Consider the following 22,259-nt stretch of genomic DNA (forward strand, 5'->3'; position numbering starts at 1 on the left):
TTACTTTCTAGGTAGCCACCCAGTTCATATTACAGGTTAGGCTGAACTTCTGTTTAGCCCTTAGTGGTCCACCTGCCTCAGAAGGAACAGTCAAGAAGGTAGTGCCCCTCAGTAGTTTCTTGTTTGGCACACTTCTTCTGGGCTGAGGGGCAAGCTTAACTATGTTTGTTTTTCCCTCCTCCTCCCCTGGAATAGTTTACTAAATCAAGATCACTTCCTATCTGCCAATCTTTTTCACTTATGGTTTAAATTTAGTGAGGGAGACAGCTTGAAGATTTGCTCAAAATTTCCTCTATTCATGCTGTTGACTTAAAGCAATCCCTCCTGGAACCAAAAATCTACCAGCTTTTCCTCAAAGAAACCTTTCACTGATTATGCTAAATACTCTGTATGACTACAACCTTTTTCCTAGTTGCCTTATTTGAAAAAATAATTTCCCATTTTTATTGTGAAATGATGAAGAATCCGCCCCCCAAAAAAGTCTGGGGAACAATTCTGGAGCTCAGTGTCATTCGCTTGGGACGGATGGTTAAAGAGAGGAAGAATAAGTGATGCACAAAAACTTGATATACACATGCCACCCTTACAGCCAAGCTTTTAAAGGTATTTACATCTGAAACGGATGTTATTATTAGAGGAGATCAAATTGCAGTTATTTTGTTTCTATTTGAAATCGTAATAGCACAGCAGTCTAAGTTACCCTATCACTTTTTGATAATGGCTCCATCCCCTTAGGTCATAAATAGGCCAAATAAGTTACCACTTTACAGCATGCCATAACTACTCTGTTCCTTGTCAATATATAAACCTGGATCTCTATTTTCGTGTCAGTAGAGAGTATGTCAACCAAACAGGATGCAAGATAAAAATGACAGTAGTTTTCTTACTGTGGTAACAGACTTGTCTTGATTTTCTTTGAGGAAAGCACAGGCCAATATTTTGAAACCTTTCACTTGAGCAGTCATCCTTTGTGCAAGCTTGTCAGATGACAAAGAAAAATCGCACTGAAATGAAGCTTTTAACGCAGGAGCATCAGCCTTGGTCAAATTTGCAACGAATACAATTTCTGGGTCCATAATCACTGCTTTTACTTTCATGTTTGACTGTAATGAAGCCTCTGTAGAGAGAAAGTAATGTGGTAAGTATTCTCTGAATAAATCTTAAACTTCAGCTTCCTACAATTTATCCGTTTTTCTCATCAATTAGAAATATTATCCAAATATTATCCCTTTCCCCCACCCACTTCCTGAGAAGCGTGCTGTTTGTAGAGTAGCACGGTACAATAAAAGCAGGCTTACTTACTATTTTTTAAATGTCTTGCCTATCAAAACAAGAACTTGCAGGGAGGAGAGAGGAGGGTTGGGGGAGGGGGAGTTGCTTTCTTTTGTATACTGTGCATTAACTGGCAATATTCCTAACAACAAAACTGACATTTAAGTTCATCTGGGGGCTCAACATTGCCCTTTCATATACAGTCTTAAAAATTATCAGCAAGGTATGCAATTCAGTGTGCTTTTCCTTCCTGTACAGAATCTTTAAAAAAAGTCAATTTATTTTTTGCAAACCTCTTTCTGGCTTGGTCTTTCCAGAACCAACGTGCTTTAACTGAACCTGGGTAGATCTTTCCAGTGAAGTCGTTGGCACTGATTTAATGAAGAAATCTGCAACTATCATCAGAAATTCCATACTAGCACACATGTATAGCTTGTCAAGAATAGCAACTACTTCAGTCGCATTTTTATTTTGCTTGTAGTTCACATCTAGCATAAAGCTATCAGTTTTCTCATCTTTCTTGCCAATCATTCTGGAAAATAAGTTGAATAGGCATTATTTTAATTAATCTGGAAGGATTAGCACATAGAAGGAACTGCTAATAGAATACATTTTAAACTCCATTTCATGTATTTAAAATCTGAATTGTAAATCTACATACAGTTTAATTTTTGTAAGAAAAAAGCTAGTAAAAAGATGTAGGAATCTCTCTTTTATGGGCACCAAAGATCCCCTTAACATATTATGCCATAGCATTTCAGCCCATCTGAATAAAGTTTCAGTGCACAAAGCTTTAAATCCAGTTAAACTACTCAGTTCTTCTATATGGCTTCCAGATCTTCCAAAGACTCAAGGAGAGGAGCAGAAGCAGCACACTTTTAGATTCAGAGAAGCTATGTGCAGAGAAAGAAAGATCCTAGCTGCACCTCAAGGATTCTAATAAAGTCCCAGAAAATGCTCGTAGCACTGAAAAGCAAAAATAGGCAGGAAACAGGAACAAGGTTCTGTATTTTACTGTTTTCTTTAGATATGTATCACTCCTCACACTATCTGCAGTGAAAAAGTGCTAAAAGCTTTTCTCAAGCCTGTGGATTATGTGAAACAACTAGCATGTAAGGCACTAGAAACTCCCAATGGAGGGTGCTCAAAAAGGTTGGAACTCAAGGGAAATCTATACTTAAAACTGAGGTATTTAAGTAGGATTTTCCACTGGTCCAGAGGGCCTAGGACAGCTTTGACCACGAGGTCCTCCTTCCACAAACAGGTGACATTAGCACAGACTGAAAAGTGAAAAAATGAGAATGTTTCCAACTTGGGAAAGCCTAATGCATGCATTCAGCATGGGGAAGCCCCAGTACTGCAGTCTGATGAGTGTCCTGAAGAGAAATCTTGTCTGACATTTGGGCTAGGGACAAACTTTCAAAAGCCTGATCCTGAATTGATTCAATCTTTGCAGGTTAGTCTAACCTGGTTAGGCTGAACTGGTTTGTAACTGCACAGACATCCCCTCTGGGCTGAGAAAATGCTGGCACATGCCCGCAGTGGCTCAGGCTAAAAGTCAGGGGGGGCTACAGCATCCTTCCATTCCCTTCCACAGGGCTGAGCTGAGCAGTTTCAGCCATTTTCAAACTGGTTTATGTGCATGGATTATCTGTTCTGTTACAGGTTTAAACCAGCTTCTGATCACTTAAACCCGTTTGTGTGTAATGTCAGTCCCTAGCCTTACTGCCGAGTAGCTCCTGTGGCATGCCCCCTTGTCATTATTCTAATCAATCAATTTAAACACTACACAATAGATGAAACATCTAACACTTATTCATAAAAATCTCAGTACAGCTAACTCAATAGATCCTTTCAAGCAACATACAAACAGAAAAACACCCTTTCACTGCTGTAATTCATTTGTGCAACATTAACACCAACCTTGCAGTTACATTCTGAATTCCTTTTCTGCAATCATCTAGGGTACATGTCTTGAGTTTAAGATCAATGTCCATTGATCCATCTGAAAAAATCTTCCCTGATGAAGCCATAAGTTGCAGTCTAAGTTCACCAAGGCATAAGTTTTCAGTATGCGCAGAAAATGGAGACTTCTGAGAAAGAATAAAAAAAAAAATAAGGATAAATTTCCAATAATTCAAAGAACGGGAAGTTATATGTAGTAAGCACATCTCTTGTTACATCAGCTATTTAATAAACTTATAATTTGCAACGTGGCAGAAAATAGTTTGTTCGCTGCTTTCAGCAGTAACTGAAATATGACAGAGCAGTTTAGATGAAGCAGAAATAGCTCCTTTATGAGCAGACAAAAAATGGGGGGCATGTTTCTTTACTACAGCTGTACATACAAGCTAATAAGCTGTAAAGAAAAGAGTCTCTCATTCCTACCATAGCATTAATGTGCCAGTAGCCTATTCTCAATGGAGTCACAGTATTCACAAGCAGCCAACAGATGTAAGGCCACCTACATGGAACTTTAAACTAAACTGATTTCTAAAAGAAGATCAAATAGTAGCATTTCTTACCACAAGACCAAACATCTCAAATTAACACTGTCCAAAAGAGTTTAGAAAGTCTAATGCTTTGTTTGTTTCTACTACACTACGTTAAATATTAAAAAGGGAATTTTTTAAAGTTATGGGCAACAGTGTCAAAGAAGTCTATATATTCTGTTATTCTGAATATATATTTTGTTATATATTCTGTGTCTCTTCTACTCTGTTATATTTGTCTTCTCGCACTTAAGCAAAACCTTTATTTTTGGGCTCTGAAATGAAACTGCAAAAAGCAACAGGCAGAAAGAGTATGAGCAAGACGTTTAGAAAAAAAGACCCAGCATGAAAACTGTTCCATCATGTATGATAATTTTACTAAAGCTTTAAAGGCAAGAACAGTTGTTCCATCTGTACTACATTATACACAACAAGCTACCTGGCATTCAAAAAACATGCCCAATATTCTGCAGCCAAAGAAGAACCACCGGGCTGGTATACCAACTGAAGCCTGTGTGCTGGACAGAAATGTCTTTATGTTTGGATAAAGCACAGTGCCATGTGGGGCTGATTGGTACCTTAAATATGCAATAGTTACGTGATTCAGGTTATAAAAACCTAAAATCGCCTTGGTCTACAAATCAGTTTATTATTAAAAAATAAAAAGCTATAGCAACTAGTCGGCCAACAATTGTATGCATTGCTTTGTCTAAAATGACCGCAATTAGCATGACTGGAAAATAGTTTTGTTCCTCTATCCTAGTTTCTCTCTTCCTCAGATATTACAGGACTTTAACACAAACCTGACTTGTGTCACTGTTGTAGAGTATTATTGAAAGCGACTCAAAGTTGAAGTCAAACTTAAGAGCTGGATAACATTCTACAGCAGATTCTGATGTAGAAACATTTTTTTGTCCTGGAATGGGAAATGGACCTGCAAAGCAGCAAAAAAGTAAATGCTATAAAATTCAAAATGCAATAGCTTTTCTTGATGTTACAAGAAACCTATTAGGAAATGCTCCAAAGAACTGACAGGGTATTTCAAGTGAGGAAAAGTATTTGGACAACTTAAATAGTTCTCCATTTAATTTAAGAAATCACAGAATATTTTATTAGTATATAGTGTTTTCTCTTCATTATCTTCAGGTAAAGACTTCAGTTAAGAAGAAAGGTTTGTTTTTTTATTACACCAAGTATTGAGATAGAACCACTGACGTAATTCAGATGTCTGCTCCTCCTTCTAGGTGTACAAAAATTAGAACTTAGCAACTGATGTAAAATAAAAAGCAATTTTTTATATCATCAGTACTATTAGATTGTGGACCCAACATCCAAAGTCTTTTGTAACAACTACCATAAGAAACAAATATATAAACACTTTATCCAACATATGAATCTTCCATCCACAATCAATGGAACAATTATTTAATACCTTTTTATTACCAACCCATATAAAAATATGATTTTAGGAATACTGCATGCGCTAGGGTCCACAAAAATTAACATGGGCAAACTACTTTTCCAATCCATTAGTTAAGAGTCGTCTCCCTTATCACAGAAACCTTTAGTTATTCTCAGAAAGGTAATTTATGTCAAGCTTAAAAATCTAAGGTCATTTATACACGTGCTCCAAAGGCAAGGAGGAGGGGAGGGATTAACTATAGCAGCTCCGAGAGCCGCTCTAAATTAAAAATGCTCAGTGTCACATGTATCAGCGCCCCCCACTGAAAAATGGTAGCGGGTGTGCTTTAACTGAAGCTCATTTGACGAGCTTTTTAGTGCCCCTACTGCCATTTTTTAGCACAGGGACACTGATACATGTGACACTGGAGCACAGTAATTACCACTCTCCAGCAGACTCTTTTAGTTGAATTTGCTCTGACCCACTGTAATTACAGTGAGTCGGAACAGCTGCAGTACAGGCATTCTAAATGTATACATCTAAACAATCACAGTGTACATATCAGTTGACTATTTAAAAGTGAGCGGATTACACAGCCCTCATGCAACCTCACCACAACGTCTCAATTTATGCTGTGCTGCATCAGCTTGCAGCCTTGGAGCCTATGGAACTCTCCCTTTCCACTCATATAAGCTTGGAAGAACCAGTCTCATTATAAACACTTAATGAAGACTGCCCTTTCATTATAAACATGCCAGTGCCAGGATCTGGACCCTGTCCATGGTATTAGGCTTATTAATGAACCAATGGTGGGGAGGAGGGAATAAAGTAATATTTAAAAAATTAAGCTGCTCCAGTTGTAGAAATGGTAAGAAATGGGCAGGATTTCCCCACCTCCTTAAGTCATGGATCTCACACATCTTAAAAACAGGTTCAAATCATGAACTTGATTAACAGGTAGGTTTCTTATTTATCAGATTGCATGCAGCCTTTCATTAGTTCAGCAAATTACACCCATGGAATCAAGTTTATGATGTTGACTTGACACTTAAAACATTGTTTCACTGGTAGATAGTTAAGGCTTTCAGTTAAATACTCTCCACGTTTCTTCCAACTTGTTGAAGAGAAGCTAGACTATTAACTACAGATTTTGTTGTTATGTGCAAAGTCCCCATAAATCATCCTGCGAATTAAGAACAAACCAGGAGCAAATAACAGTAGCTATTAGGGAGGAGTTAGTTTATCAACATTATTTCTCCAAAAGAAAAATATATCAACTAAAGACCAGATCATCTTTCCTGAAATCTGAACAGCTTATCTACTGAAGTCTACCTTCATGAAAGCCAGAAGCACACTGAACTTCTTCCCTTTTAGTTTTCTGAGCCTCTTGTTGAGTCTGTTGTGTAGCACCTGACTGAGAAGCAGCTTCTCCAAGATTCTCTAGCAAGATTTTCATGACCACAGTTAAGTCATCTTCACTGAGTGCAATCTGTAAATAGACAAAATACACTATTGTCACTAAAGGCATTCAGTAAACATTACTAAAATAGGAAAGGATTACTAGTATTTTTCCATTAAGTCACATTCATGTTAGCAAATACAAACAACAGTCCTGATCCTGTGTTATTAAAGGACTTTAAAAAGACAAATCAGGCAACAATTATGTCTGAGAAGTATTATTCTATAAAACTGCCTTTTATTACATTGGTATTTAGTAATAGGAAATACAAATAAAAATAGTCATATATACACTATGCTTTGTTGTTTACTACCTTATAATTGTTGTAAATGAAGTATGCAATTAACAGAACCACCAGAAGAGCTCTAAAAACATATTTAGCTTCTCCAAAATGACTAATTATAATAGACCCCCTTTGCTGTCTAACACAGACCTAACCAGTCTTGACACAAGATCGATCCTAAGCTGATAAATAAGATAACCCTCTATACCAAGTCTCTACTCCCTGCTAGCTAACGTCTAGGGAAAGGTAATCCCTACTCTGCCATGACCCCTACGTATCTGAAAACGTTGTGGGAGGCCTTAAAGCAGCACTATCACCATGAAGAGCAGTGCAGGAGGATAAGATGTATAAAACAATTCTTGTTTACAGTACAAACTGAAAGACCTTCACTACTGACATCCACCCATTAGTTGCCTATTACAAGATGGACAAACCAGACAATTTCATAACTTAAGGCCTAGTTTCTGGATTTTTTTTAAACAGCATAGTTTTCTTTCCTGCTACTGTTAAGCAATATATGAAATTAAGCAACATGACCACATGAGTAATGTTTTGTATGCAACTGCAGTAAATAAATTCATGCAAGCATATTTTTCCAAGGGGGATCCAAAAAAAAAAAAAAAAGTCAAAACATCCAAAACAAAAAAACAAACCCAAAAACCACCAAAAAAACCCCCAGGACAATCTGGACAGCTTGTAGCAATTGCTCCAAAATTAAGTTTTCAGCACACTTATGCACCCCCCACCCAAAAAATAAAATCACTAAGCATTATACATCCTGCTACACAGCTACATACAACCTAGCATGAAGATAATCATATCTGGAAACAAAGAATCCAGATTCAAAATGTACATGCTGCTATGTACCCAAGGCATGCAAGCAAGCATGCACGCACGCTTCTTTTAAGCATCGAGTATTTAAACTGTCAGTCTGACAATCTGGTGACTAGTCCACACATATAACCACAACTTGAAAAATACATATATTTTATAAAATTGATACAGTGTTACCTCCATAGGTTTTAGGTCTCCTTTGATTCCAATTGCTGGAATTTGATGATACCAAGTTGCTGCTAAATTTCTCTGGACTGATAAAACCAGATTAACTGGCTGCAAAATTTCAATGTCTGGTTGAGAGCCAGTCGAAGTAAAACTCCTAGAAGAACAGGAAAAATTAGAACATCTACACAATCTGGCATATACTTCTGTTTCCACTTCTTCACAAATCCTCCTCCTTATTTTGAGAGAGTATAACTTCTTGGCTTTTTGAATCTGCTTCAATATTTTAAGCAGTTTTATTTAATGTTGTTAGCAGAAGGATACAATGGTTGCCACTAATAAAACATTTCCATAATCATGCGGTATCAGAGCTACAACTGTGCAAAAAATGTTTGCTTTCTGCTGGCAAGCCATGTGGTCAGGCCAACATACAGAATGCATGGAACAACAGCCAGGTAAACTGGGTAGGGACAGGTTTGTGGTTTGAGACAAGTGCTGGTTTAGACTTGTGAGCAGATAGATGGGGCCCATGAGTTCAACTGTGACATGTTTAGAAAGTTGACTTATGGTGGGGCCTGGAGTTCCCACAAGGGATCAGGGCCCTGCCATCCCGGGTTCTGCCCAGACAAAGAAAGCAGCAACTCTGCTGGGGAGTACTTAAATCTTTTTACATTGCTAGGCAGTAGCAAGCAAGAAACCTCTGTGGTCAAAGGTTGTGAAAATTTTCTTTAGAAGCGCATTATGAAAAACTTTAGGCTCTTTAGTTTGACCCTCTCAATCTCCAACCCTTATCCTTGAGGAAGAAGGCCTTGGAGTTAAAAATGCAGGCAGTGTAAGTGATTTGAAACTGAAGGCTGTGATTTTGTGGAACACTGGGCTATATTACTGTGGAAAAGAAGGCTATATACAGGCTGCCACCGGTAGTTTTTTGTAGAGTTTAGATTATGGCTTTTATGGAGTTGTTTGGGAGAAGGATGATCCTGCCTCCAGCAAGGCGCTGGACTAGATGACCTCTGGAAGTCCCTTTCATCCCTGATCATAGAACAGTAGTCTCCAGAATGCTTACTACAAAGAATTCTAGTATGAAGCAGCATATTTCTTTGAATTTTACAGACATAAAATACATAAGTGTGGCTGTGGTGTACATTACTTTGTTGAGCAAATAGTGATTATGCTTATTAAAGATTACAAGTTAACTTTACATTAACACAATTTTTTGCCACAGCATGCAAGAATTCCAAAAACTTTTCATAAATTTCTTACCCACATAGGGCGCATCCACACAAGCATGTACATACGTCTTGCAGCATCTCAAAGCCCTTTCAGATGCTGCACAAGGCATGTGCAGGAATGAGAAAACGTTTCCCACACTGCAAATTTGCAATACGTGGGCAGAATTAGACCCCTGGATATCCAAGGGTCAAAAAATCAGAGGAAAAAAGCAGGACAGGGCACAGTCCCAGACCATGCCCTGAGGCAACCAGATGCTTGGTCCTCCACAGAGATGCTCTGGTAGCCAGCCAGAGCGTCTCTGCGGTTGGCCCTTTCCCCAGTGCTGAAGCATGCTGCCTGCAGCGACTGGGACCTGGGCTCCATACCAGGTAAGTAGGGGGTGGAGGGAGCTGGAGGAGCAACGGGGACTAGAGGGTGCAGGGGACCATGGAGGGACAGCTCAGGAGGGGTGGGTCCACTGGTTGCCCCCCCCCCCCCCCCCAATGGATCCAGCCCCCTCACCCTGTGGCCAAGTGCAGCCTCCCATTCACCTCCCTGCTTGGCTGCAACCCCCTGCTCAGCCTGCACCTGGCTCCTGCCACCCAGCTCAGCCCGAGGCCAGGTACAGCCCCCTGCGTGCCTCCCTGCTCAGCTGCAGCCCCCCTCGCAGCTTACCAGCAACAGCAGCCATGCTCTTGGCTTCGTGACATAGCCCCCCTGCACGGTGGGGGGCAGCGCAGCCTGGCCTGTCACCAGATATCTACACAGCCTCTGTCACAGTGCGCTGCTGCAGCCCAGCTCAGCGTAGAACGGCATAGGGCCGTGTGCTTACAGGCAGCTCTGGGCTCTCACCCTGCTCACAGGGACTGCCAGCCACACTGGCCCAGGTCCTGCATGCATGTGTGCTGCGCTGTCTGGCCAGGCCACTTCTGTGCATGCAGGACCCAGGCCAGTGTGGCCAGTGGACCCTGCAAGCAGCACGCAGACCTGGGTGACAGTGCAGATACCTAGCCTCACTGCACCATGCTTTTTATACTGCTGGGGCCAGCACAAGTGCTAGCCCCAGGCTCTAGCTCCCCCTGGCTACAAATCCGGGAGGAGCCAGGCAAGATTATTTTGCCCCAAGTGGCACAATTAGCCCCACACTGAAGTGCATGCCTGGGCACATGCGCCAAGGCAAAAAGCCCCAGCTCAAATTTGTACCACTTCTATTTGAGCTGCTACACATGCACATGCTTACATGTGTGGACACACCCATACAGATTACAAATTTTTCTATAAATTTACTCCTTTCAGGAAACCTAGAAATTCCAGTCTTGTATTTCCGTAGAAAACAGACCGAGATCTGCCTTTTGTTGACTAGGACCTACCCTGTCCATATAAGAACTATTTAGAAACTGCATTTTGCAAGGTAAAAGCCTTTTCCTGCTGCACACTGAACAGCTTGCCAACTTCTGAACTTAAACAGTTTTCCAGTATTAACATCAACCCCAAATATAAATGGAAACTCAATAATTTATACCTTGATAGTTTCAGATGAGTTAGCTGCACATCCATGTTGTCAATGACTGGAGGAAGAGAAGATTTATCCATGGAGACCAATTTAAATTCATTCTGAACTCTGATTAAGCCAAGATCAGCTAGCAAAGCATTATGGGATATTGAGGACTCGGGGACTACTATAACTGGAGCTTTCAGGTTAATGTCCATTGAAAGACGGAAACTCTTCTTGGCAAAATCTTTCACGCTAGAGGCAGCTTTTTCAGCAGCCTGGACAGTGGCAGTACTTAGGGCTTCCTTTGCTGCTTGGAAATTGTTCAGGAAATTCTGTTGGGAGATGATAATGTCTTACACAACAAAAAATGGCACTTCAGAAACTAACACCACAGCTCAGTAAGAAAACTGCAGCATACTTTAGTCTATAAAACAGCAAAAAACAGGTACCTACTCTAGGCAGAACCAAAGGAAGTAAAATAAACAAACCAAACCAAAAAAGTCAACCAAAAACCCACAACTCTAGACTCAGAAGGAAACTGTACAGAAAGCATTAGAAGAAATCTTCACTTCCTGATTAGTTCATTACATCTTACAGTATTAAGTAGATTAGTTTTTAGTCTATGATGTGTAGGCTAAAATATAAATCAATACAGCATACAGTCAAAGCTCTTAAAAATGTACCTAGTTTCACAAGACAATGGCTTAATAAGATTTTAGCTTTCCTATTTCAACAGTAACGGAAACATTCATCTGGAGCAGAATATGCTGTTTACAGTCACAAATTACAAGTAATTTTTTTGCTGACTAGATGTCAACACAAACTGTAACAATGTCAAGGTCAAATTATTTGCTAAACTGCAAGTCGTGTGGTGTTACTTGCAGTTTTGGTCAAGTCTTTCCCTCTTTGTTAGTCTATCACTGAGCAGTCCAACTTAAAATGCCATCACTTCTTGGTGATAAATTTCTTTTGGATGTTTCTATCACTATGGAATAGTTGCAAGTAATTAACAGAAACTGCAAATAAACATATACCAAGTTATAGTAAATGCTGATGAAAAAAATAAAGCTCAAGTCTTACCAAAAGTGACATGAAGAATTTGTGGAGATATACTATCTGAATGCAGCCGACTTTCAGAGATACTTTGCCATCTACCTTAGACATATTAGTATATGCTTCTCCTGCAGTAGCATCAGGATAAAGTAACATTTGGAGCCTAAACACCTCATCTCCCATTATGGAGACAACCTGAAAGAATTAGATTAACCTATTGTATTACTTCTATAAGCTTAGCATTGCTCTGAAATAGCTTGCAACAGTGAACTAGCAATCCTAGAGTATTTTTTCAAGTTCTATTGCATTTAAAGCATCATTTATTTCAAAATCAATATTTAAAGTATTACAGTAAAATCTCTGCTACGTGGCATTTAACCAAGTGGACATTCCATTACTTGCAATTTCCAGCCAGCTGCAGAGAAACGTTTGCATGCCGCAGTGGCTGCTGCTACCCACCACCCTGTGCTGCTGGCACTCCATGGACAGCTGCCACCACACCCCTCTCTCCCCAGCTCCGCGTGCAGCCACCACCCCCAGGCCCCTCATGTTATCTAAAAACCCCTGCTGGAGGTTTTCAGATCATCGGAATTTTTACATAACTGGCAATCCCCTTACCCCAGGCATACTGGATAACAGAGACTTTACATTTGTCTTCCATAAACCATAATGAAATGCATTAAGCCTGACAACCCCCAGCCCACAGGCTCCATGTCATCCAGCCCACAGGGCACCCCACTCATCCAGAAATTTGGCTGCAGGGAGAATGGTTGCACTGCACTCCTACTACCAAATCTCCAGAGCCATGGAGAGCCGCAGGCCCCGTGTGCTGGATCTGGCCACCAATTCTAGCGCAAAGGGCTAGGTGGGGGCAGTGCCTAGCCCCCTAGGACCCAATCCCAGCATGCGGGAGGTGGGTGGCACACAGAGTTGGGAGGTGGCAGTAGCAGGCCCCCAGAACCTAAATGTGGCCTGAAGATGGGCACTTCGCCACTTCTCTGGCCCACACAGCCAAAAAGGTTGAGCACCACTGCATTAAGTGATAGTTCTCTGTAGTTGTATTAAAACTAGTACTAGTTTTGTTTTACTCTTTACATTGTAGAAGTCACCTTTTTATGAATGGTACTTGGATCAACATTTGTAATGACGATGTCCTCAAGTCTGGAAAAAAACTTTATTTTTTTAGTTTTTACAGAAACTGATGCATCCATTCCTACAGGAAAGGAGAAAAAGCTCGAAGTTAATTCAGAGTAATAACAGGTTATTACTATGTTGCAAGAAACATACTGAAGTGCTTTTTGAAATCCTGTTATACTAGAAACTAGGGCTGTGCAAAGATTTGGGTACTAATTCAATTCAGAGGAAATTTGGCCCGATTCGGTGGCTGAATCTCGGAATCAAATCGGGAGACCAATTAAAAAGGTGTGAATCAATTTGAAGCTCTCCAAAAATCAATTTGGAAAAGATTCAGAGAGCTTTGGCAATTCGGGCACTCCCCACTCACTGCAGCAGGGAGCTGGACCCAGACTCCATGCTGGTAAGTAGGGAATGGAGGAGGGGAGGGGACCATGGGGGGAACCCTGCCAGGCCCCATCCCCTGCCTGCTCCCCTGCCATTAAGACTGGGTGGGGATGGGCCAGATTCAGAGATTTGGATGATTCAGCCGTGGCCAAATCTCCGAATCAAATTCAGCCAAATTGATTCAGGACAGTGATTTGAGTCACCGAACTGAATCACTGTCCCCCAAATTGGCCAAATTTAAATCCGAAGCAAATACTAGCCACTCTGCACAGGCCTACTAGAAACTCTTAATACGCAAGTGCATTTCTTACCAAGTTGTAACAAAGGAAAAATGCTTCTCAATTTACTCTGAGCACTAGACTGAAATCCTCTTGCCTGATCATTTAAGCATTAATTGTAAAACTTACTCTGCAGAAGTATACTAATCCAAAGGTGCTCAACCCCTGGCTTGTCATCCTTTGCTTGACAGCCAGTCTGTGGAGCTCCCCACAGGTCTGTAAGCATCCAGAGCTGTAGTCCTACATACCAGAACCAGCACTTGGGGCAGTAGGAGGCCTGACCACAGCACAGAGCCAGATGGGGGCAGTGTGAGGTCCCAGGGCACTGATCACAGCACATGGGGCTGGCTGGGGGTAGCCCAGTCTGGATCCAGGCATGCAGGACTGATCCTGGACATGGAGTCTGATTTTGCCTACTGACTGGCCCTGCTCCACACATTTGACCTGAGGGCCAAAAGGCTGAACACCACAGTACTAGTCAGATCATAGGAGTGTCTCAGTATTTAGAAAGGCTTAGGTCTGACCTACTTCTAACAAGTGAGTGACTAGATTATTTGGTTTTGTTTTTCGATTTGCTTAAATAGATGAAAATCTTGTGCATCTTTACTTAAGGGGTTTCCTTCCCTTGCATGTAACTTGTCTGCTTTAAGTGTTTTATTTGTGTCTAGTTCTGCTGTGTCCTATGATGAAAGTTAACAGATATTGAAACATTCCTATAACTTCCATTGCGCATTATAGCTGTTACTTTAGCTCTTCAGAACTAATGAGGAATAGAAACAAAAATAAATTTCTCTCTATATTCAACTATTTGTAACATTGAGCTCATAACTTACCTTTTATTCTAATATCTGCAATGTTACAGTTCTGATCACAGACAAAAACATTGAATGCATTCAACTTTGCAGTGAGTTTCAAGTCATATGCATCATCATGGGCTGAACTACTAGATACTGAATAGCAGAAAAACAAAACAAAATGAAAAACACAACCATGATCAGAGACCACAAGCATCACAGCAACATAACAGGTGTGTTTTGTATGTATGCATTGCTCAAAAGTTCTCATGAAACCTTTGAAACAAAGTGACATTTAGCTTTTTTAATAGATGCAAGCATTCTATACAGTCATGCTAGTGGAAAACAATATTGAAGCAGACACTTATGAAAAGTGCTGTATTAGGCAAAGGTAATCTGTGACAGGGTTTGGTGCAACAGCTGGCACATCACAATAATGATGTATTCTCTCTGCAACACTGATAAGTTACAAAAATTAATGACTTTGCCCTTTAAAAATTTTCACAAGGTCTAAGTCCCCAAGATATGAAACGCAGAAACAATTTCTCAAAGCACAATTAAAACATTTTGCCATAATTTACTAGGAGCCCCTTACCTACACTGCAAAACACCTACTTACACTTTATCAAAATACTGCTTTTCTTATTTCTAAGAAAGGAAGTTGCAGAGAAACTCATGTTAATCATGTGAATAGTCAATTGGTTAAGAATTTATCTATATGGGTAATGGAGAGGAAATCCAAGTGCAAAGGGTGATATAGAACTTCATTAATGAATTACCTTAGGTCTAGTAAAGCAAGGTTTAGAGTTTTGGTGAAAGACAACATAGGAAAACTGCAAAATGAAGATATTTCTTCTAGAAAAATTACTCAATGCAAGTAGCTACAAAATTATAAAGTATTTAACAAATAGATAAAAACAGCTCTCTTTAAAACACAATAATTACTGAGATTGTGACCTTTTTACACTTAAAATGTAATATCAGTGATTTGGATGACAGGGTGAAAAGCAACCTGTTCAAATTTGCTGATGATACCAAAATTTGGGGTGAGGTGGGCACACTAGCAGGGAGGAAAAGACTGCAGCAAGACCTGGATAGGTTGCAGGGGTGGGCTAACAAAAACAGGATGCGTTTCAATACTGACAAGTGCAGGGTGCTGCACTTGGGCAGTAGGAACCAGCAGCACACTTGTAAGATGGGAAACTCCCTTCTTGAGAGCACGGAGGCAGAAAGGGATCTTGGAGTCATTATTGACTCCAAGATGAACATGGGCCGACAATGCGAGGTCACGGTCGCCAGGGCCAACCATACCCTATCGTGCATCCACAGATGCATCTCAAGTAGGACCAAGGAGGTGATCCTCCCCCTCTACGTGACACTGGTCAGGCCACAGCTGGAGTACTGTGTCCAGTTCTGGGCACCCCACTTCATGAGGGACATGGGCAACATTGAGAGGGTCCAGAGGAGGGCCACACGCATGATCCGGGGACAGCAGGGCAGACCCTACTATGAGAGGCTACGGGACCTGAACCGGTTCAGTCTCCACAAGAGAAAGCTAAGGGGGGACCTGGTGACCGTCTATAAACTCACCAGGGGGACCAGAAGGGTTTGGGGGAGACCTCGTTTCCCCTAGTGCCCCCAAGGAATAACAGCCACAAGTTGTTGGAGAGTAGGTTTAGATTAGACATCCGTAAGAACTACTTCAGTTAGGGCCGCTAGGATCTGGAACCAACTTCCAAGGGAAGTGGTGCTGGCTCCTACCCTGGGGGTCTTTAAAGAAGAGGCTTGATGCCTACCTGGCTGGGGTCATTTGAGCCCAGTTTTCCTCCTGCCCAGGCAGGGGGTCAGACTTGAAGATCTACAATGTCCCTTCCGACCCTACTTCTATGATTGTTATTTAGGTAGGGTGGTTTCCCACCCCCACTGACATGCAGCCAGCGCAAGAGTCCTGCTTGCTAGCAAGAGTACAACACTGTTGCTTAATAACAGCACTGATTAACCAAAATCTAGTGTTATTAAGCTACCAGTAAAAAATGAGGAATTGCTATAGTCACTGTACCTGCTTTGAGAAAATTGGTTTTTTGATCACCTATTTGAGGTCTTTGAACAGATGCTTTATCAATGCTGGGAAGGCCACTTGATGGAACACTGTATGTGAAAAAGTTTAAAATAGAAAGCAAGGCTTCTGTGTGGAGTAACAGATCCAGACACGAGAAGGACACCTTAAACATGGGAACAAAGGAAAAAAATATGCCGTTTTACAATTTATATTGGTCCATTTTACATTCATAGAGTTATTTCAAAATTATCATCACTGAAATTAAGAGAAAATTACTTCCTGTATGTAAGGTGCATTTCTGAATATAGAATGGTATGGTAAATGCATACAAAAGAAAGGGACCAAAATATTACCATCCTACTTGCCTTACCAAATCACTGTCAGAACAGTGAGGGGGAGAGATGCCAAGTCAAAAGACAAGAAGTGTCAGCGAGTATCAGAGACACCAAATCTAAGCCCACACAGCTTTCCCTATACTGAAGTGACTGCTAATTCTATTGACAGCTAATTCTATTGTCCCTCTGTCTTTACCATCACTGAGGTATCCCCTGTATACCCCAATAACTGCCATATGGGAAAAAAAGCCTTGCATGCTAAAAGAGGACAGTGAAAACAGCTATAAACAAGGGATGTTAACAATTTTCACTCGAGTCACATTTTGGGAACTGAATGTTTTCATAATTGCAGAAAATCGGTTCCAGTTAGCTCAGTCATTTGGTGTTCCATCCCATATCAAAATGTTATATCAGAGAATTAAAGACTGTGCAAATTTGGGAATTATTTCTTATACTTACATTTATTGCTTGCTTGGTATTTTTGTAAGTTGTGTTAAAGTCTGGTCCATCTGCATCAGCCTATTGAAAAATAGAGATAATTAAGACTGAGGCACACAAATTCATGTTCTTAAGCAGATGAAGTAAAATTAAAACTGGAATTAAAGATGCAAGCTAACAAGCACAAGGATAACGAAACATTTTAATATATTATTATGAAAGTAAATCCTCCATTACTTGAAGTCTGAATTTTGAAGACTGTGTCTTTCTAAAGAATACGTTTTTAGTGCAACAGATTAATGGGTTCTATCCATTGAATTCAATGAATAAACACTGATGAAGTTTTCTGACCTCTGCACTTGGGCCACTAAGTGAGAGAGCATTTCATATACCCATGCTGCTTAATAATACCTAGTACCTCCCAAAGGATAGCTGAACTTCCCTTTTTGTAATGTTTACATTGTCCATCTATCCCTTCTAAAAGGTTACTCAGTCTATTCTCTACAGTTTGTTGGTGATGCTGAGCCTGTGCTACAACTACTATCACTCCTTTAGGATAAAAATGTTCCATCCAAAATATTTCTATTTGAAAAGACTGAAGCTCTTTGTTCCCAACAAGAAGGACACATTCAACCATTTTGAAAATGCACTGGTTTCTATGACTTCAACTGACCTTTTGGCCACTGAGTACTACAAACTAATAAACAGGATTGGAATAAGGACTATCATCAAAAATTACCCAGCACAGGATTTTGTGATTTAACCCTTAACCATAAACAGAAATATTTGCAGGATTAAAACTGAATGACTGTTAAACATTTGTAGGATCAAAGCATAAACTTTATTAAAAAAATTGTCCAAGTAAATGAAAATAGAACCTTTATGTATTCCATTTTCAGAAGATGTTCAGCAGTTTCATTTGCAGAGTTTATAATATAAAGAGGCTCTCCCCTTGAGTCTGTAGAGGAAACATGATGCATATATTTATTTTATTTGAAATCCCTTTAGTTTACCACGTTTTACATACATACCCACAAAAATGATGCAACCATGATGTGACTAAACCTTTTAAAGATCAAGTAAAGCATCATGAGAAACAAGGAAAGTAGTACCCTTCTGGTTTAAAGGCAGATTAAAAAACTAACTAGAAAAATAACATTCTATTTAACTAAGAGTGTTGGCCATAAAAAAAAAAATTACAAAATAAAAAAAATTCAACTGAAAAAGGGAGAGGTATGACCTTCCTGATAGTCTTCCATCCCATTACCGTTCATATTAACAAAATACACATATATTTTTTCTTAGCAGAAAAATGCAGTTACTTCTTACGTATTTCAGTTGTAAACCATATCTTTTCCAACCTAAGGCAGGCAGAGGGCAAAAAGTCTTCCTTTTCATCTTAAATTTAATCATTATTTTTTCCTTTTAATTTAAGGGACACAAGCGGAGGCTAGAATTTTAAACTGTACATATACAAATTTTACAAAGCAATGTTGTATTTGAAGGTGTTGGAAAAAAATGGATCTGATTTTTTTTCCTGAAGAAATAGAACAAGAAAGTATTTCTTTGCATGCTTAATTGCGCAAAAAGCTTATGTAATTAAATGCATGACTGAAGGCTTGTTTTTCATTGTTTCCTCAAGCAATAGTTAAAGTTTTGCCTCTAACACACCCACACAAATTTTTCTCAACATAAGTTATGCTTAAACTCAAACTAGAGGAAAGTGCATGCAAACCTCTACTATAGGGCAACAGTCTGAATTACAGTTTATGGGCTATTTACTCCACTTCGGGTGCTGACAGACTTGCAGCTCCCCAGTCTAACTCATGGTGCTTGACAGATACCCACTGAGTTAGACCAACCCTCCTGACCCAACAGATGCTCACTGTTGAATCAGGAGGTTGGAGCATGGAGCTCCATTTTGGAGCTGGTTGAGCAAGAGAGGCTACATGTCTTCAGCCTCTTGCCCTAGCACCCCACCCTCCCCCCCAGCTCTGTTGCTGACTCAGGATGGGAAGGGGAGAAGGAAGGGGAGCGAGGTCCATTCTGGGGTTTACTCAGCCTGTGCTGCCAGGGGACGATTGCAGCCCCCCTGCTTGGGACTGGACAAAGCCCAGACAAACTCCCTCCCCCCTTTCCATTGTGAAGACAGCACTAGGGATGGGACTGGGCTGCTTTAGCCCAGCTCTGCTCTTGGTCTGCACTAACAGAAGTTAGTGAAGGCATTCTGCTTTGGACTTTCATTTAACGAGGGTTCATTTGTCACGTGATTGGGCACTTTTTCAAGCACTTTACAGCCATGAACTTCTGTCAGTGTGCAGCTGTAGAACGCTTTCAGTGGCCGATCGTGCAACAAAACATCACTTCTGTCAGCACACTCAATCTGGACAAGTATTTTGCAATGTGATAACTCCAGGTTGATCTACACTGACTTGGATAGAATAAATCAATTGCTTGCAGTGAACTCAATAAAGCAATTCCAGCAGTAAAAACAGTATTTTAAGTAACAACCATCATCTCTTATAATACCATTACACTGGGGTAGAATCATTAAATTAATATTCTTGCAGTAACCAATTTATGCATTTAGTGCTCAGTTGTGACACCTTACAGCTGCACTAGCCTGCTATGTACAGCACTAGATAGCAGAAGGTAACTTTTCTTCAATGGCGAATCTTGCAAATGGAGTCAGTGATCGAACCATTACAGGTATCTATATTTCAGCAGTAAAACTTCAGTTCACAAGTTAGGTAGTCATTCAACTGAATTGTAAGTGTCAAGCTATAATGACTTTACCAGTAAATTCAAGGCACTTCGTAATGATTTTCCTCAGATATGCTGTTGCAGTCAAATCATGGTTTCTAATTCTTGTTTCAGTTCCAAGCTGTAGTACAGTCAAGGTATGTAAAGGAGGCCCCTTCTGCCCCTGTTTCATCAAGTTTACTACAACCTTGTAGGGAAGGGAAGAAAAAAAAAAAAAAGTTTACTATAGTCCAGTAAATTAAGACGCTCTCAATATTCCCCAACCAGCAATGCCAGCCTTAATGCCTTGCTCCTTTCCTTCAAACAGGTCTATGCCCATGATTTTCTACAGGTACTTTGCCAACCCTGTTTCAAGTCAGTGTCTTTAAATTTAATTCACTCCACAAAAATAGGTTTACCACAAGTCTGTAACAATAAATCGAAGAAAAATCTTTGTTATCCTTTTATCTGACACACACAATGAATCCCCGTCTTAAAAGATACTTTAAGTTAGCTACTAAGTAGAGATTTCACTCTGCTGAACAAATACTCCTCAACAAAACAACAGCCCCTGGGGCAAAGAGAACCATCACTAATCTAGAATAGAACACTGGTTCACTGACACGGGCAAAAAGCGCCTAGCCCCTGGTTGGGTGCACTGAGGCACTCATAAAGCGCAGGAAGGCCTACATCAGTCTTAAATTCAACAACTGAGAAAACTATCAAGGGGCAACAACAACTATTACAGCCATTACTCTGGAAATTCAGCCTAAGTTCCACAAGTCTAATATAATGGGGACCTTGATCAGGGGCTGTAAGGCTATGGGCAGAAGTTACACATCAACCAATTCAAGATGATCAGAATCTGATTTAAACCTGTAACAGAACAGAAGTTCAGTGCGCTTAAGCCGCTTTAAAAATGGCCAAAACTGTTTTAAGATAAGCCTGGTTGGGTGCAGTATCAGACTGAACTGATTTAGGTTAAACCGGTTTATGGAACTTCTGTCCCAGCTTCCCACCTGCCCCCACCCCATTCAAATTAACTCAGTCCCCGGGCCTCCCACGATGCTTTGCAGCCTTGGGCTGTCCTGTCTGCTCCAGCAGAGGAGGATCTGTAACACCCCTGTGGAATCCCGCCAGGACTGCCAGGACCTCCCTAGCCAGAGCATTATTACTCTTCAAGTCAGCTGAGGAAGAAAAAGGGTGGAAGGGGTAACCCACCCTCTCCCCTACCCCAGCATCAGACCTCTAGCCAGGTGCTACCAGGGACTGCAAGGGTTTAGAGGCATGTGCTGGGCAGCCAAGTAAGGCTGGGCCCTGCTCAGCTGCATTTGGGTGCCTTCGACAGTGGCCCGCAGCTGGGAGAAACGTTCTATCGCCCCCCAGTTACTAGTACAGGCCACTGCAGGGGCCTGGCTGCCTTGAATCCAATTATCCTGGAGCTTTTTGAATGTCTGTAGTTAGCTTAAATGACCATAGCCCTGAAATTACTCAAATTTGATGGGACTAAAGCCAAAATAAAAAAAAAAAAAAGTGTCCTGGGAAGCATACACCTTATTACAGATCTGAGGAGATCCCGCTCTCTCAAAAGTAAGTGACAACTTGGGGTCTAAACCTGTATAACCCCATTTTAATTTCCAAAAGAGCAAAAGAAGCCAGCATTGAAAAGGCTCTTTTCTCCTTTGGAGAGAAGAAATTATATTTCACTTTAACAGCCTACATAGAATTACTCCTTTTTGGGGTAGTTGCATCCATGTTCACCTAGGAAAGTGACAAGATTTGTTCTCCAGAAGGAAGTAATCTCAGCATTTTGTACAAATACCATAAATATCCATCCTCAAGGAAGAAAGAACAATTTTTTCCACCAAGTTCTCATGCATCTATTATGCATGACTGTACATGATTTCAATAATATTTTGCTTGGGGAAAAGGTTGTAGCTACCTCTAAATTAGTCCGTGCTCTCATTCTACATTATTTTTCTTTTTGTGACAAAATTAAGTAAAACATGCTATTATGCAACAAAAGACTTGCTCTACTTGAATGAATGGAACCTGTGAAGGCCATTAATGCCATCCCTACCCAGCACAGATATCCTTACTGAAAATCAAGTATGTGGGCTTCATGGCTAATCTGTGTTAGTTGATGTAACCCGATATAGCCGCTTTGCAACTTCTGGTCCACAGAGTTAAGCAAATCTTTACACCGAGATGCATACCTTTTTTATTTCAAAATTAAGCAATACATTGGTAACATCTTCATGTAATGCTACTTCTGCTGTACCAGGCAAAGTTTCTTCTGGAGTGCTCTGTGTTGACACTGTGGTCTCAGTTCTTCTAGTTTTTCCTGCCATTTGCAAATGATAGTTTCAAAGAAATATTACTAAACAATTCATATAGTACAAAAATAGTCATTTTATTGCTATAT

At 40.4% G+C, this 22,259-nt stretch overlaps 1 protein-coding gene across 5 annotated transcripts in view; it reads right to left on the reverse strand.

The window, feature by feature from the left end:
- VPS13C (vacuolar protein sorting 13 homolog C) overlaps positions 1–22,259 on the reverse strand; it is a 157,803-nt gene that overhangs the window by 62,153 nt on the left and 73,391 nt on the right. For 4 of the 5 annotated variants that reach the window (XR_003095490.1, XM_014522744.2, XM_025211175.1 and 1 more), the window contains 15 exons: positions 22,051–22,178; positions 19,889–20,042; positions 17,971–18,050; positions 17,114–17,173; positions 16,320–16,482; positions 14,300–14,416; positions 12,777–12,880; positions 11,695–11,862; positions 10,642–10,946; positions 7,920–8,064; positions 6,499–6,655; positions 4,568–4,698; positions 3,196–3,365; positions 1,566–1,804; positions 888–1,117 (listed from right to left, as the gene is read on the reverse strand). Coding sequence is in view for 4 of the 5 variants with exons in the window: in XM_014522744.2 (XP_014378230.1) it covers positions 888–1,117; positions 1,566–1,804; positions 3,196–3,365; positions 4,568–4,698; positions 6,499–6,655; positions 7,920–8,064; positions 10,642–10,946; positions 11,695–11,862; positions 12,777–12,880; positions 14,300–14,416; positions 16,320–16,482; positions 17,114–17,173; positions 17,971–18,050; positions 19,889–20,042; positions 22,051–22,178 (2,351 nt within the window). In the remaining variant the exon portion in view is untranslated. The remainder of the gene's footprint in view (positions 1–887; positions 1,118–1,565; positions 1,805–3,195; positions 3,366–4,567; positions 4,699–6,498; positions 6,656–7,919; positions 8,065–10,641; positions 10,947–11,694; positions 11,863–12,776; positions 12,881–14,299; positions 14,417–16,319; positions 16,483–17,113; positions 17,174–17,970; positions 18,051–19,888; positions 20,043–22,050; positions 22,179–22,259) is intronic. The other variant, XM_025211176.1, reaches the window with a different exon arrangement.

The sequence above is a fragment of the Alligator sinensis genome, unplaced genomic scaffold, assembly GCF_000455745.1.
Source record: "Alligator sinensis unplaced genomic scaffold, ASM45574v1 scaffold291_1, whole genome shotgun sequence".
In the NCBI taxonomy this organism is placed as follows: Eukaryota; Metazoa; Chordata; order Crocodylia; family Alligatoridae; genus Alligator; species Alligator sinensis.